This window comes from Netta rufina (genome assembly GCF_964035555.1).
Source record: "Netta rufina genome assembly, chromosome: 7".
Lineage (NCBI taxonomy): Eukaryota > Metazoa > Chordata > Aves > Anseriformes > Anatidae > Netta > Netta rufina.
Window position 1 is genome coordinate 36153837 of NC_140130.1, and position 15602 is coordinate 36169438.

At 40.8% G+C, this 15602-nt stretch overlaps 1 protein-coding gene across 3 annotated transcripts in view; it reads left to right on the plus strand.

Moving 5' to 3' along the window:
• Nucleotides 1-15101, plus strand: part of MGMT (O-6-methylguanine-DNA methyltransferase) — a 164901-nt gene extending 149800 nt beyond the window's left edge. For 2 of the 3 annotated variants that reach the window (XM_084290114.1, XM_084290115.1), the window contains 2 exons: nucleotides 6415-6554; nucleotides 13924-15101. In XM_084290114.1, the coding sequence (XP_084146240.1) occupies nucleotides 6415-6554; nucleotides 13924-14055 (272 nt within the window). In that variant the 3' untranslated portion in view covers nucleotides 14056-15101. The remainder of the gene's footprint in view (nucleotides 1-6414; nucleotides 6555-13923) is intronic. The other variant, XR_014618610.1, reaches the window with a different exon arrangement.
• Nucleotides 15102-15602: the final 501 nt, after the last annotated feature.

A 15602-nucleotide genomic window follows, 5' to 3' on the forward strand; every position in this document is an offset into this window, starting at 1 on the left:
GTCAGAATAACAGTTATTACTCGAGTAAAACACCCACTGACTTCCAGGGAGTTTAACCTGAAGAAATACTGCTGGATTAAGTCCAGAGAGAGTTACTTGCTTCTAAGGATAGAATTTGGCCCTACAACCCTTCAGCAGTCTGAAGGGAACTGCATTTAAAACTGTGTTAAACTACAGATCAGAAACAGCTCCCATTAATTGGGTTTTAGCATAGGTTGGCCGCTTCGTGTGAACCAATCTGAGCATTATATATATTAAAAAAAAAAAAAAAACGATACATTTTTCACCTAAGTGATACAAGAACACAGTACACTTATAAATTATAGTTGTGTTTATATTTTATATTGCATATAAATGCAAACACACATAAAAGCATTATAAAAGCACTCCCTTAGCCCATATTTCTGCACTTCCCATGCCTGCTCAGCAAGGAGAATATTGTGACCTGTGGAAGAGCGAGAGACAACACCTGCACAGTATCATCAAGTGCTCTGGTGTACTCTGATGGTTTTAATGTGGATTGCCTAATATTTATGTATCAGTGTTTTTAGTTGTTTACTCATGCAATCGTATCTGCAGAGCAATATTCAGAAAATAGTGGGAGAGACGGTACAGGGCTTCCTCTGGGTCTCAAATGGGCGCTGCAGGATCTGGTGCAAGGACTTGTGTTCAGCAAAAATGCAGCTTAGAGGGGGAATTGGTTTTAACTGGAGTTATCATCACTGCTGCATACTTCTGGTCAGTAGTTTTGAATACTTGATAGCATTTGCTTGAACGGTTGCTAGTTCTGTAGTGAAAATGCATTGCAGTTGAGCTTAAGTTATCTACAGATGAATGCAGAATGAGTGTAGGATGTTTTCTGAATCAGGGAAAAAATGCAAAGTTTTCAAGAAATACCACTCCTTTGCTTGTGCCACTCACACATGTGCTAGAAACAGAACCTCCAGTAATTTTTGTGATGCGTGGCATAGAGGTATGCTGGCGAGGAATAATATAAATAAATAAAAGATACATTATAGATAAGAACTTGTGGCTGCGGTCACCGTGTGCTGCCGCTGTGCCCCGCAGTGGGTGGCACGGAGCAGCCACCTCCTGTGCAGCTGGGGAATCAGCAGAGATCCCTCTCATCCTCACCTGTAGTCCTGTGTTGTCAGGTCTGACAATAGGGATGTGATACATTTCAGGTATAAATGTTAATTTAGCTGGTTAAATGCAATCATAAATAGGAAAGGATGTAGAAAACTATTGCATGAGTCATCTGTGTGATGCGATCGGGTGGTGGTGGATCGATGGATGGAAAGGATCGGTGTGGTAGTTACTAGGTACAAACATCTGTTTGTTTGGGAGAGGTAGGAAGAGACCCTAGCTGGAGAAATATGCAGTTAGAAATTAGAAAACTACTAGTCAGAGCTCAGGAGGTGAATATCAAAAGTAGATGTGCAGGTCTTGTGTGTCTGTGCTCAGTAGCTGGCCAAGGTAGAGGGGGGTGCTGAAATCTGGCAGATTTATCCACCAGGTACATGCACCTCGTTCTACAGCAATGTTTGGTGGACAAAGATTGGCTCAAGCACATCTGCAAGCTAACCAAAATTTCAGACAGAATCAGTGAATGTTTGAGGTGTATCGTCTGCACAAAGGGTGTCGAAGGTTGGCCATGGAATGACAGGGAAGGGCCTCTGGAGCAGTGGGAGATGCTACGTGTAAAGGTACAGTGGGTGTGCTGATTTGATTCTGCAAGTAATTTTATTTTTTAAATTGTTCTTAAAAAATTAGGCTGATGCTTTTGATGCAGGGGACTTCCTTTAAATCTATGTTTTGTAAATGGAGTTGCCATGTTTTTAACTGAGGAATTTCTGTCTAACTGTGGATGTCCAGAACAACAGGCACTGAGGTGCTCGCTGGCCTTGGACTAGCTAGAGGTAGAATTCAGGTGAATACTGCTTTAATCTCTCCATTATTTACCTATTTAAATTAAATATTCTTTTGTTATAACATTTCCTCTTTTTTTTTTTTTTTTTAATAAACAGAGTTTTTACTGTAAAGTTGATGGTGAATTTTATAAATTAAGAGCAGTGTACTTTAATTAGATTATCTTTGCATCTTCATTATAAAAATCAGAAAAATGCAAAATGGCCAACATCTTTGCTCTGATTCGGCTGTGTAAGTAGTCATAAACTATTATTTTCAATTAGGCATGTTCTATCTCTATACTCTATCAATATCATGCATGACAATGGCAGCAATAAAAGTTCATAGTCTTTTCTCAAATGATTTTGCCAAAATGTTTGCAGCACCCCTGGTTTTAAGCAGTCTTTTTTTTTTTTTTTTCCATTGTAATGATATGTATGGACTATTTTATAGTATATTACCAGGCCATCTAAACTATATTTCTAGTAATCCCTTAATAGCAACTAATAATTGCTTTTTATTATTGTTATTATAGAGTACCACTGGTCAGGGACTTGCAGCCATTGTAAAAGAAAAGAAAAGCATTTCATTATCTGTCTCATAGCAAGAGCAAAATATACTTAAATAGTTAAAAACATAGACAAGTGTTTATCTTTTTTATGTTCTGCTTGCTATTTCAGTCTAGGTTAGGATAGCAGTGATTGTTAGTTATCAAATTACTTTTTAGGTGACATACTTAATATGGGTTGAAAAGCCTAGTTAAATGTGAAAAGTTTCAAAATTACCAAAAATTAACACTCATGCTTGCATTAACTCTTTATATAGTTGCTTGTTGTCAGCAAAAGTTCTTCAGTTTTAATGCCGATCTGCTCTTCTATGCCCCAAGATCTTAAGTTTTCTTGAGTGGAAAAAAAAAAAAAAGAACGTTTTTGAAGTATTATGCTTGATATTTTTACCAATAGTAATAATGGTGAAAATGGATAAGCATAAGGACAAAAAAAATTGTCTATGTACTACCCAAGTCAGGCTGCAGAAAAAAATGGTGCGAAGCGGGTGAGTATTGTTTGTTTCTTTGCATTTGGAAAAATCCTTGGAAAAAAAGTATAGGAAAGTAAATTAAAAAAAATTATAATAGCAATAATAATTTAAAAAATAACTATAATAAATAGTATTCCCAGTATTCAGTATTAAGGAAAAGGAAAGAAAATGACCGATCTTTAGTCTCTTTTAGTCAAAGGGATTAAAAATAAGGTAAAATCAGACTGTGCATCTTCTGAATATCTCTTGCTCTTAGAATTATGAAAGGAGAGGCTGAGGGAGACGGCAGTGATGGACCCTTCCTGCCTGGTGCTGCCTGCGGCACCCAGGCTGTCTGCTCCTGTCACCCATCCCTTGCTGACGCGATAACTGCTCTGGAAGTGTCTTACTGGGTTGTAGTGAGCCACTGCACTGCCGTGCACTAATTGCCACCTTCAATTACTCTGCTAAGAAGTTATGATACAGCCAGTGTTAAAGTAAACTCGATTTAAACTCTGTTATCCTCACGGACGTAACGTGTTTATTTGAAGAATTAAGGTCTGTCAGGCTGCCGTGAGTGACCTCTGAAGCCACCAGGCACTAGCGGCAGGCCCGGTGCTGGTCCTTCCTTTCAGCGGCTTGTATCCAACCTGTAAATGCTGCTTTCAGGTCAGCGTGGCTCGATGATGCATTGTTGGGCCATGTACAACACTTGGCAGGACTGATATTAAGGGACAGTGATGAGGTTTTTGTAGCGGCAACATCCCAGAAGTTCACCACAGAGCCTCTGAAACAAAACCAGAGCGTGACAGGTCTTGGCCACCCAATCCTTTGGTCTGCCGGTGCCCCTGACAGAGGTGTTATTTGCATCTCCTGCTTCCACCAGAAATTTGGGAAGCGTACATCTTGATGTAAAGCCTGACAAGTTGCTGAAATGAGAAATAGCATCCAGTGTTGAGCATCACACATGGGTTTTGGCTGAAGGGTGGTCGAGAGCCAGTAGCCTGAAGAGAAGATCCTTGCAGGCTGCATGTGCGGTGTGCACTGTATTCAGTATGGGGGTAGGAGACGACGTCTGGCTTTCTGAGGGACTTAGTTCGGTCTCTGCTCTGCCACTCAAGTTACACAGTCATCCCGAACTCACGGATGTGTCAGGTGTTCCCAGGCAGAGCGCGTGTGTTAATTTTTATGTGCAGATTTTACAGCATTTTCTAATGATACTTAGCAGCATAAAAATGTTGGCACGCGCTGAAAATTGGTGAAAGTTCAGCCATCTAATTTGGGCAGGTTGTGCTTACAGGCACTAACACTTGCAGACAGTTTAATAACAGTATTTGGCAGTGTCTCTTAGAGCTGCTTAAACTAATTAATGCATTTGCTCCCTACAGGATGAAATTGAGCTTTCAGATACTTTTATAAAATGATGTGCATGATCGCTAAATATTTCATTATTTTGAACTATAACTTCTAGTGTTTTATGTCGCTGCAGATACAGTATATATTCGCTCATGAAAAATGCACAGTGGCTCTGGAAGGAGATCTCTGTCCAATCTCTGTCCCTGCCTGTCGATGTGTAATTGTTTTATTATGCCGTATTTTAGCCTGTTAAAAGGCACTCGATAGCTTGGCCGTGGCTCGGCGCGGTGACGACGCATGTTGCTCCCAGGGGCTCTGGTGCTGCTCTGTCTTGCCGTGAGGCTCGCATGGCTGCTCCTTCCTCCTCGGCATTTTGGGTTGCTGTGGGTCCCTGCACCACTGCTGGCACGGCCAGGGGACCAAAGGGAACAAGGGACCAGGGCCTGGGCCGTGGCAGTGCGCTCTCTGCGCATCGTGTGCCTAGGAGAGGGCACCAGGCAGTGACTGCCCGAAATACGAGTGCTCGGGTTAGTGCTGATCTTGCTGGCTTGAAGAGAGGTTACACAAACAAGAAGTCGCGGCTTGGTTTGAAAGAAACCTTTCTGAAGAAATCACAGTAAACAAAATCTGTTTGCCTAAGGAAACCCTCCTAGCAATCAGCTAGTAACACAACTGCTTGTGCTAATGAACCCAAAGCTGTTAATGTGGTTTCTTCAGTTAAATTGATTCATGAATTTTGAAGAGAACATTATCTAATGAATTTTCTTTGAATAGAAAGCAATTAAAAGGACAAATCAGTCTGATTAACCCCAAAGTCACCCTACTGCCACAAATGGTGTACAGTTTGAAATTATATCATAAAAAACTAGAGCAGATTTGCTATCTCTTTGCCCTCTACTAATCCATGTAAATTAATGAACAACAAAGTTAATTTCTTTGATGACCCTTTTCTCGTATCACCTGGATTATGCTGATGTTTAATTTGCTTAATGTTATAATAAAGACTAAACAGATTTTTTCAATGAAGTGATTATCATTCCCTTCAGTTAAGAAGTGATTTTTTTTATTTAACACATACATAATGGTGTATGGGTTTCCTTTAAGAACAAAATCACATTTTGCTATGTAACATAATCGATGTCTTTTTTGACAGCTACAGAAAGAAAATGTTTTTAATCAGTTTGTTTCTTTGCCAAAGCAGCAGACTGAAGCTCTCAACAGGGCAAGGGGGCCTTTTTTTAAATATATATATAAATATATATATATATATTATTTTTTTTGCCAACTCACTCATCTGAGTAAGTTATTCACTAGTTATTCAAAGCTTTTACAAGTCACTTGGAAGAGCAATAGGTGTCCAGCCCTACTAAAATCTTAGAGTGGCTATTGGTTTTCCTTTTGTCAGATAATCCTGGGCTGGGAAGGTAAAACCCTGAAATACAGAAGGAAGCTGGTTCTAATGCATTTGCTTATTCATTATTTCAGCAATTGGAACACTTAGAAGCAATTTGCTGGTGAATTAAAATTAAAATAATGGAAGATACATTATTTTTTTTCAGAGCCCTGTGTCATTAAGGATGTGCTGTACATTCAAGGTCACAGCTAGTCCTTACATTCTGTAATGTCTGGAATGCTGAGCAGTAGCTTGGGGGTCTCAACTATAAAATGCAGTCAGCCAGGATAATACCGAGTCCGCTGGCTCTAGGGCTTCTTCTGCCGTGTGTCCCAGCTGAAGTTGGAAATTAGCTGGAGATGCGAGGGCTTTGTAAAATAGGTAGAGCCGGTTATTTCTTCCCTTTTTAATTTGACTCTATGCTAATTTATACTCTGCCAATTTAATGGAAAAACCACATTGTATGAGTTAACAGGATAATTGTACTTGAAGCAAATTAAAAATATAGGAAAATCAAAGCCTTAAATCCTTTTTTATAGTGATCGGTTACTTGAAGTGCTCTTTCTAATAATCATGTATTTAAATATAGTAATATAGGATACAATAACAGGATGGTGTATTAGGGCTGTTTAAATTTAAATTAGAAAGTTGCTATTGAGACTGCTTTGCATTGGGTGTTTTGAGTATTTCATCTCGTGTTTTTCAGCCATGCATATAAACAGTACTCCTTGTTTTTGCAGATTCGTTCACCAGGCAGGTTTTGTGGACCCTGCTGAGAGATGTGAAGTTTGGAGAGGCCATCTCTTACCAGAAATTAGCGGACCTAGCGGGCAACAGCAGAGCTGCAAGAGCAGTGGGAGGAGCAATGAGGAGCAATCCTGTAAGTTCATGTCAACTTTCAAATAAAGTTGATGGAAGATGGTGGATTTAGAGAGCTTTCTGGGCTAAATGTCATTAGATTAAATTTATCTGCTATGAAAACTGGTCTACCATGAGTAATAAGGTCAGTAAGTGTTTTTAATCAGCAATAATGCACAACCCAGTTTAATGTGATTTATGCCCTACCGTTTACGGTGTTAGATTTGGAAAAGAAACATTACACTTCTTTTAATTCATCAGCCTCTACACATTTTGTTGTTTTCAAACTTTCTTACAGATTAGGCGAGTAAAATCTTTTATCGCTCAGTACTGACATCATTTGACAGGGTGTGAGTAGCTTTGGATGTGTTGCCAGAGCGGATGGAGTGCTGTTATGGATGTACTTCTGAAAGTGTGGATTTTAGTTCTTGTAGGTACACATTTGAATCAAATCCCTAATTTTTAACATTTTTTTCCCATGCACTGCAAAATAGATGTAAGTGTCATTTCTCCTTTAGATCAAGGTGAGCTGAATTTAAAGCAGCTGGAAGGAGTAGTCCTCAAGGTTAGCCCCGTGGATTTTGGAAAAAATCAGTTTCGGTACTTGGTCACTTTGTCCATCTTCCCAATCATTATCTTTCCCTTTTAGTAGTCAAGGGCTAGATTTTCAGGTGTTATTTATGCACCTGGAACATGCTGACTACTCTAAGTGAAGTTAGTGAGAATCAGTGCCACTGTGAGGGTCACGTCTACTAGTTGGGCTGTGTTTGCCTGGATCCTGTCAGGGGAAGCTCTCCTGAATGAGAGTGTTTCTGGACAGGAGTCAGTATATCATCCGCAGTGCAAGAGGCAGGAGGAGGGAGTTTGGTTCCCTAAAACCCCGGCGTTTGGGCTATAAAGGCAGATGCAAGGTGCTGCATGGGACTGGCGCTGCCATGTCCAGCTGGCTTGTCGCTGTGCAAAGGAGAGCAAAAGCAAGTGAAGAAAATGCCCCTATGTCTGGTTTTACACATTCCCTTGCTACTTGCCTTAAAAAAATAAAAACTTCTGTTTCTATTAATATCATTGCAGCTTTTTTTGCCCATTCTTCAACATATTTTTCCTCATTACCACTTGCCCTTAGCAACGTGTCTTTCCATACCCAAATACCTCTCTTTTTCTCCTGTGTTGCACCTGCCATAATCTTTGACCTTCTGTGTTGTTTTTGCGTGCAGTTCTCCCAGTTTTTTCTGTAATAAGGCACATGTAAGACCACAGCGTGTAGTTGCAAGGTGGATTCAGAAACCTGTTTTCACAAGAGCTGGTGGCTGTCCATATAACAATAATAAGGGTTGGGGTTTTTCACAGTGCCATCACGAATTATCTTTATATTCCACTTCATTCATAAAATCGATCTGCATATCATGCATAGTCAGCCTGCATACTCTGACTCATAGGTCTGAAGGACCATGTAAAGATTTATATGGAAAATCTGAGAAATGTAGTGAAAAGGTGCTCCCACTGAAGTACAAAAGGACTGTATTTGTGTTTGCATGTGGAATATGCGTGAAATTACAGATTAACTACAGGAGATGTCTAGCAATAAAAATGTGTTTTGGAATAGGCAGAGCTGTCATTACAGTACTGATTTTTTTATCATCAGCTTTCTATTATGAAATATTGGAGTAGTATTATATTAATAGAGCTCTTTTTTCCCCTAAAGCTATACATTACTATCTATAATACTATTAAAAATTCTGCTGTGGACAGAAACCACTGCAGCCATAGTATGGAGTGGGAAATAACAAAAATAAGATAGGACCTATTTAAAAAAAATGCAGTAGCTTTGCTGTATATTTTCAGAACTATTTTCATCCTTCCTCACAGGGGAAAAAGCAGGAATTTTCACACCACAACCTGCTGTTACCGCTGCTTTGGATGCTGCTGCTCCACTGCAGCCTGAGGGCAAAGCAGGGTACATTTCTAGGCGATAGCAATTACATATCCTTTTGCACAACACTATATTGTTATTCTTTGAGAACTGTTTCCTGTAGGTTTGCATTGTATTGCCTTATCTTAATGTACACCATATTATATTGGAAAGCATTCCATCATATTAAAATAGTTTGTATTGTCAAGTACAATACAGGGTATTGACGGAACGGAGCTTTATGCTGCTTCTATGAACTGTCTCATATGAAAATCAGATATACACTTAAAATATCACAGTGTACTTCTTTATTGAGCTTGGAAGCTTAAACCCATTAGACATTATGCTAGTTTAAATGGCAGCGTGCTACATGTATCGAATTTTAGAATACCCATGAACATTGTACATGTTATAAACACACTTGAAGTCTGTTTATCAGATGAGATATTGGGCTTTAAATCTAACTAAACAGATCATTAAACTGAACACGTCATGAGAATTGCAGCATCATTAAAATATCAGCAAAGAATTTAAAGAACTGCGGTGTTAACAACTGCTACACCTGTAATAAGAGCTTCAAGATATAAATACTGGGTTTGAGTAGCATTTGCCTCAAAATTGTTCCAGAAATGTGATGTTCTGTTAAGCAGAAGATCAGTAATTTCTTTTCACAGGAGAGAAGCTGAAACTTTGGTGAGTATTTTTATTAATGATTGCTGCAGAAGCTATGCAAAATCATAAGTTGTTTGCACCTTGAGATTCTTCCTTGATTAAAGGACTAAATTATAAGCACGATGACTAAATTATAAATGTGATTTAATGAGGATAGTGCTATCAGTAAAAATGAAGGCTTGGAATAAAGCAGAGGTGTATGTCGAACCTGACATTGCACTGCTACTCAAATATATTGACAAAATTGTGTATCTTACATTTTTCCAGAAAATACCAGAACATTTCTCCCTTCTACAAATCATGGGTTGGTGTTTAATTTTGGTAGTGTGCATTCTACAGGTTTCCCTTTGTAGTGGGGTTGCTTCACATAATTCATACAATGACCTTCAACTTTATGAGAAGGTGGAATAGGTGCCAGCAGCAGCTGAAAGATGCGACATCTTTGCCTCAATTTATGCCAAGGACATGGCGGGGATGGCTCACCTTTTGCAAGAAAAACTTCAAATAGTTTACTGCGGTTCAGATTGATTGCAAGGTCTGTGGTCCTCAAAGGGAACCCATAAAGTTCAATTAAAAATCTCATTAGACTAGTATAGGAGGATCAAAAAGAAATCACAGAGACTCATGGGAAATGGCGAATGTTGGGCTGATTAGTCCAAGGCCATCCTAAATGACTGTTCTGTGGCTTAAATAAGACGTCTTCAGCGGTCTGTTAACAGCAGTAATAGCTGCATACGTTTTTTTTATATTCTGTCTGATTGCCGATTGCGTTATTGTTTAGGCTGAAAGCGATCTGCGTGCCCAGGCGCTAAGTTCGATCTATCGAAAGTCGCGGGTATTATTCGGCCAAAATGTTTTAAACATTCGGGAGTGAAAAGAGTAATTGTGCATTTATGAGAAGACTGTGAAGTATGGATTTGAAATGTTGCGAACACATAAAACTACTTGTGCATTAATTCCTTAGGTGGCTAGCAATAAAGTTGAACCCATGCTGGTTCGCATTACAGTATTTGTTTCTGTAAGGGAATAGGGGGAGAAAAAGCAATAGGACACGAGCAAACTGAAAGATTATTTTTTGCTAAGTGTGATTCTTGTTGTATGTTATAACTTGATATTTCAGCTGTTTCCATTATGGCCTGGCTGATCTATTTTTGACAGTTTGGCAGTTTTCTGTAAGTCTCCAGTCCATCAGGCAGTATAATAGGACGCTCGGTTTTCCATTGCGTCAAATTGAAAACTCTTAACAAGCGGAGCACCGCGGCGGAGCGCCGCTCTGCTTCATCCTCAGACGGAATTTGCTAAATGCAGTTCAAAGGCAATCGATACCTTGTGCAGGGAGTTTTTTTCCCCACCTTTTTCTAAACAAACGCATTATTGAGGAGTTAGTTTATTCACAGATTGCCATGAGCGTTAATGACCGCCCGAGTCTTGTTCTGCCAGTCACCCAGATGGCTGTTGATAAAGATTTAGCATCATGTTCTGAGTGTCAGGGCTGTCAGTAGTGCTGAACCATTTGACCAGAAGAAAAAACGCACAGGGAGCTATTGATTACAGCTTCTCAGTGTCACTTGTTCACCAGGATTTAGGTATTGATGAGGCTGCGAGTGAAAACAAGCTCTTTCCCTTGTGGGCCTCTACCCAGAAGAACAAAAGCAAAGTTGGAGAAAATATTCAGCTGGTGCCCGAATCAGAGGGATTCCGCTATTGATTGAAGGGCCCCTTCATGTTATTTTTGCTGGAGACAAATCTATGGGTTTGGAAGTTTTATAGCATTTGAGATAGGGTCTGTGTAAGTGATGGATTCATGTATTAGATGAATTAGATTTCACAGCATGAAGATTTCAGTGGAGCTATAATATTATGAGCTGCTTGGTTATTGATAAAAATTACATTAAATGTGGCTGAGGCATTAAAGCTCCAGACTAGGGTAGTACTCCCTCTAAAATGTCCTTAGGGCCCTAATAAATTTTAGCAGGTTTAATTATTTTAGTAGTCTGAAAGTTGTCACCACAATTAAGCCAAACTGAAGCAATGTTCAATATTTTTAAATTACGGAGCTGATAGAGCCTTTGTAATGCATTTTCTTTTTTATCCAACACTACGGAGAATGACGCATGGGCTTGGGCACATTTGGACAAACTTGGTATGAAATCCTTTATTTCGGGCGTGGAAGATGCTGTATTTATTTCATACCCTTCATCTCAGTGGCTGCATTTTCCAGCCACAGCCTTTCAACTAGCAGTAAAGTGGTGCTACTGCAGCTCTGCTAGCTCAACACCCTGCCCTAAAAGAGGTGGCTCAGGAGTTCCTCTGCATGTTCTGTCCCGTGGCAGTGGCAAATCAGTGCTCCTTTGCAACGGGAGAGTATCCTGGCAGAGATCTGAGATTCTCTGTTTCTCCTGGAGATCCAAACCACCTGGGCCAAATTTCCCCCTCCACGTGTGGCATGATGCTGAGCAGCTGAGCCACACGTCCCTGAGGTTGTGATCCATCCTGCACCAACACGGGAAACCTGAGACCCTTGGTACGTGCCAGCTCTCTGGCTGCTGGTGACCCTGCTCCACCTGAAAATATAATATATTTTTTTCAGCTTGGGCACAGCTTCCATATTCTCACACAACCTAGCAGGAGAAGGTGCAGCTGGAAGGGTGTCAACTTATTTCCCTGACAAAATTCTCCTGCAAACGGACCCCTGGCCCGGGGTCTTTGCAGCCTCCAAGCAGTTGCAAGGAACTGGCTCGCAAAGAGGGTTTGGCCCCTTGTCTGTAGCAAGATTTACATCTTTACTGCCAAAATACTCTGATTCATTTTTTCTATTGTTAAAGAATTGCAAATTAACCTTGGATATTTTTTACAGTGTATTATGGCTCGTTACTGCCTTGTCACTCAAGAAAATCTGCCAGCAGTAACTGGTGCGAGTGGCTTGTAAAGCCCGAGAAATCCCCAAACAAAAAAACACTTGCAAAACCAACAACTTTAAAGAAGTCATAAACCAAGCATGTGATGGCGATCTAGAGGAAAGATTTTATTGGTACTCGCTGGAGTTGTCATGGATGCATAATTCACTTGTGGCATTGCCAACTCCAAATAAAGCAGCTATTTATAAGCATTTTTTATTAAACCTTGATTAACAATAAGCACCTATGTGTATTCCCTTGTAATGTGATAGCCTTTGGGCTGAGATTGAGATTTTAAATTTCAGCCATTGAAATTACTTAACCAAAACAAAAGAGCCCCCAAAAAAACAGTTTATGAAGGTCTGGCCCGTAGCTGTCCAGCTGCTTCGGGGTCTGGGTCTTCAACTCAGATATGAGCACAGCTGGAACTTTGCTGAAATAAATATGAAGTGTGGTAAAAACAAGTCAGTATAAAGGATGTAATTTGCTTATGCATATGTGTATATAAATAAAAGTATGTATTTTTACTTAAAATGTCCATTCTGTGGAAAAAAAAAAGAAAAAACACTTTCTAGTAAGTTATTCTCACAGTTCTATCATTGCAATTGAATTACTCTGGAGGTACCAAAACAAAAACTGCATGATTAAAGATGATGTATTGCATTTTTTATGATGTGTACTTCAACTATCATAATCACCTGCAATAAAAAAAAAAAAAAGTGTTTATGTACTAGTCTACATTATCAGTCTATTATGTAACTTCTCGCATTGATTTTTCAGAATCCCTGACATTTGGCTATAAATGATACAAAGTAGAAGGCATGAGAAAAAGTTCTTAAATTGGTTAGGTGTGAATTAAATCTCTCCTGTTGTAGGTTTTAAAAATTCACAACCCATTTTGGATTGACTTGCTGCTAAATAATAAATAATGCCATGTTCTTATATGGAATTTTTCAGCGGTGCACGTCGAGGTGCTATAGAGAGAAGAGGAATTTGCTGAGGGAGCCGAGGCTCAGGAAGCTCGCTCGTGGAAGTGCTGTTCTCACGTTTTCAGTGATCCCTGTTCCAGAAATATGACCTCTCCTAATGATTGTTAATAATGGTCCTGAGCCTCCATGCTATCCTTGTGTGTGTTTTGAGGTGTTATTGGTCATAAACATCTCGTTGTTGTAAACACAAGCTTGCTGCAAAAGCGTGCATGGCTGCATGTGCTGCATGCATCCTGAATGATCCTCCTTGCTTTTCCCCCATGAAACATCCCATCTGACCTAAGTGCTGCCTGCACACAAGCATCATCTTGCAGGAGTAAAGGCATATGAGGGAGGGTGCCTCACGTCCCTGGGCACATCACTGCCTTTTTGGGGGACGGGGGCTTGGTTCTGTGGCTCTGCAGTGTCCCTGGAGCCATGAACCGGGGGCGATTCTGCTCCAAGTGCGTGCAGGGTCACGCAGTGCCCCTGCTGGGTGGGAAACAACTGCCAGCGCGCTTGAGAACATGGGCAACGTGACAGTAATTCATCAAATTAACTCCAAGTCATTAGATAGGCGTGGGCCGGCGTCCTGTGGGCGCCCAGGCTGGGGTTTTTGCTGGGGCTCGTTTCTCCCGACGCTGTTTCTTCCCTCCGAGCCACGTAGGTGGTTGGAGCATGGCATCACCACAGGGCAGTCGGTGCCAAGCACCCGCTCCTGTGGCACAGCAGTGCAGACAGAAGCGAGGCCCTGGTGCTGTCCGGCAGGCTGCCAGGGTGGGCTTTAATGCAGATGTTTAAATCCCTGCTGCCACTAGCACAGTGGAAGGCGAACGCTGCTGTGGTAGCAAATTTATTGGGTGCAGCCCTTTTCCTCACTGGTCTTCTCCAGCCACCGCTTTGTGTCACCCTCCGCTTCCTTTCTTATTTTTGTGTGTGTTGCAGATCCCGATTATAATACCGTGCCACAGGGTGATTCGCAGCAGCGGGCAGACCGGCAACTACGGAGGAGGGAACCTCATGAAAGAGTGGCTTTTGTCGCACGAGAAGCTCCAGAAAGAGAAGTTAGCATATTGATGCGGCTCAGCCACAGCTGCTCGACTGCCAAGGCACACAGCCGCGGATACTTGGCTTATAACAAGCTCTCAGAGCACCCAGCAGAATTCAGAAAAATGGTAAATATTTGAGTGACATATAAATATAATGCAACATCCGAAGTGAAATGTGTGGTGGCACCACTATATTAAAAAAGCAGGATGCGTCCTGGGGGATGCAGCTCATATGCCCTTTCTTGTTTTTACATTTTACAGCAGAATGACTACAGCGGTCCAGGCCTGTTGTGCGTGTATTTTGTTCCCATCCCCAGTCCTGTTTTGTTCTATTTTTAATGTCCATTAAAGCACGGGTAGGGGAGAGGGAGGGGCATGGCAAATGCGAGGTGCAAGCGGCCCTCTAAGGAAGCATCTGGCTCGCCGAGGGGCCAGCCCGCGCCTCCCTGCTCCTGCCCCGCCTGGCGCGCTTGTCCCCCTGCCAGCCCTGGTGCCAGGACTCCCCTCCTCTCTTTGATGTTTGCGCTGCTGAAATGCTGTTTTACGTAAACACTGCTTAATGGAGCACATTGAGATGCAGTCAAAAGGAAGCGGCTATTGAATCGCTTGTTCGCGGCTTTTCTTTTCGGATCGTGAGAGATGCTCAAGGCAGGAATAAAAATTTTGCTTTTGTGAATGTGGCAAAAAGCAGGTGGAGCTGTAGGTGCTGGCAAGTTGTATGAGAATATTTTAAATAAGCAGTTAGCTGAGCGCAACCTGGACAAAATATTAAAAAGCTCATCGTAGCTGCATCTTCATCAGCAGTGCCTTTCCTTAGGTGTTTGAATTTCTCCTTAGATTTTTGTAGTTCTCCATTACATGAAGCTTTATTTCCTGTAGCCTCTCTGAAGAAAGGATTCAAGAGATGTTAAGGCTAAATTTTGAGGTGGTTTAAAAAGGGTTCTCTGAAAGCGCGAGCCACCAGAAGCTGAAATTTTCAGTATGGGAATCATAAATTCCAACATGGAAATACTGATTTTTTTTATGTCTTTTATCATATTTTCATAGGCGTCTCTTTAGAAATGCCATTGCTAACCAAGAAATTATTGTGTTACAATGCTTTAGTTAATGTAGTATTATTGATATCTCAGAATTACTTCAATAAAAAAACTGCTTTGCATGTACAAGTGTCTTTGTATATGTTTATAAATAAAACACAGTATATGATATATGGAGAAAATAAACTATACCCAACTGTACAATATAAAGCTGTATTTTTATCAAGGGTTTCTGGTGGCAATATAAACCACGAAAGCAAAGCTCAAGTGGTTTGTACGTGTCACCAGAACCCTGAGATAAAAATATAGCCTTATAATATGTACAGTTTGGGTGTATTTTACTTTCTTTTATAACATATGATACCAACAAAAGAACGCAGTATCAAGCAAACTTTAACCTTTTTCACATTTACATCCCTCGCTATTTTTTGTATCGCGTTTGCATTTGCTCTTTCACATGCCTGTCTGTATTTTTGCCCACACAGTGAACCTCAGCGCTTGTTTTCAGGGGGGATAAGTCCTTGGCCAGGCGGGCACC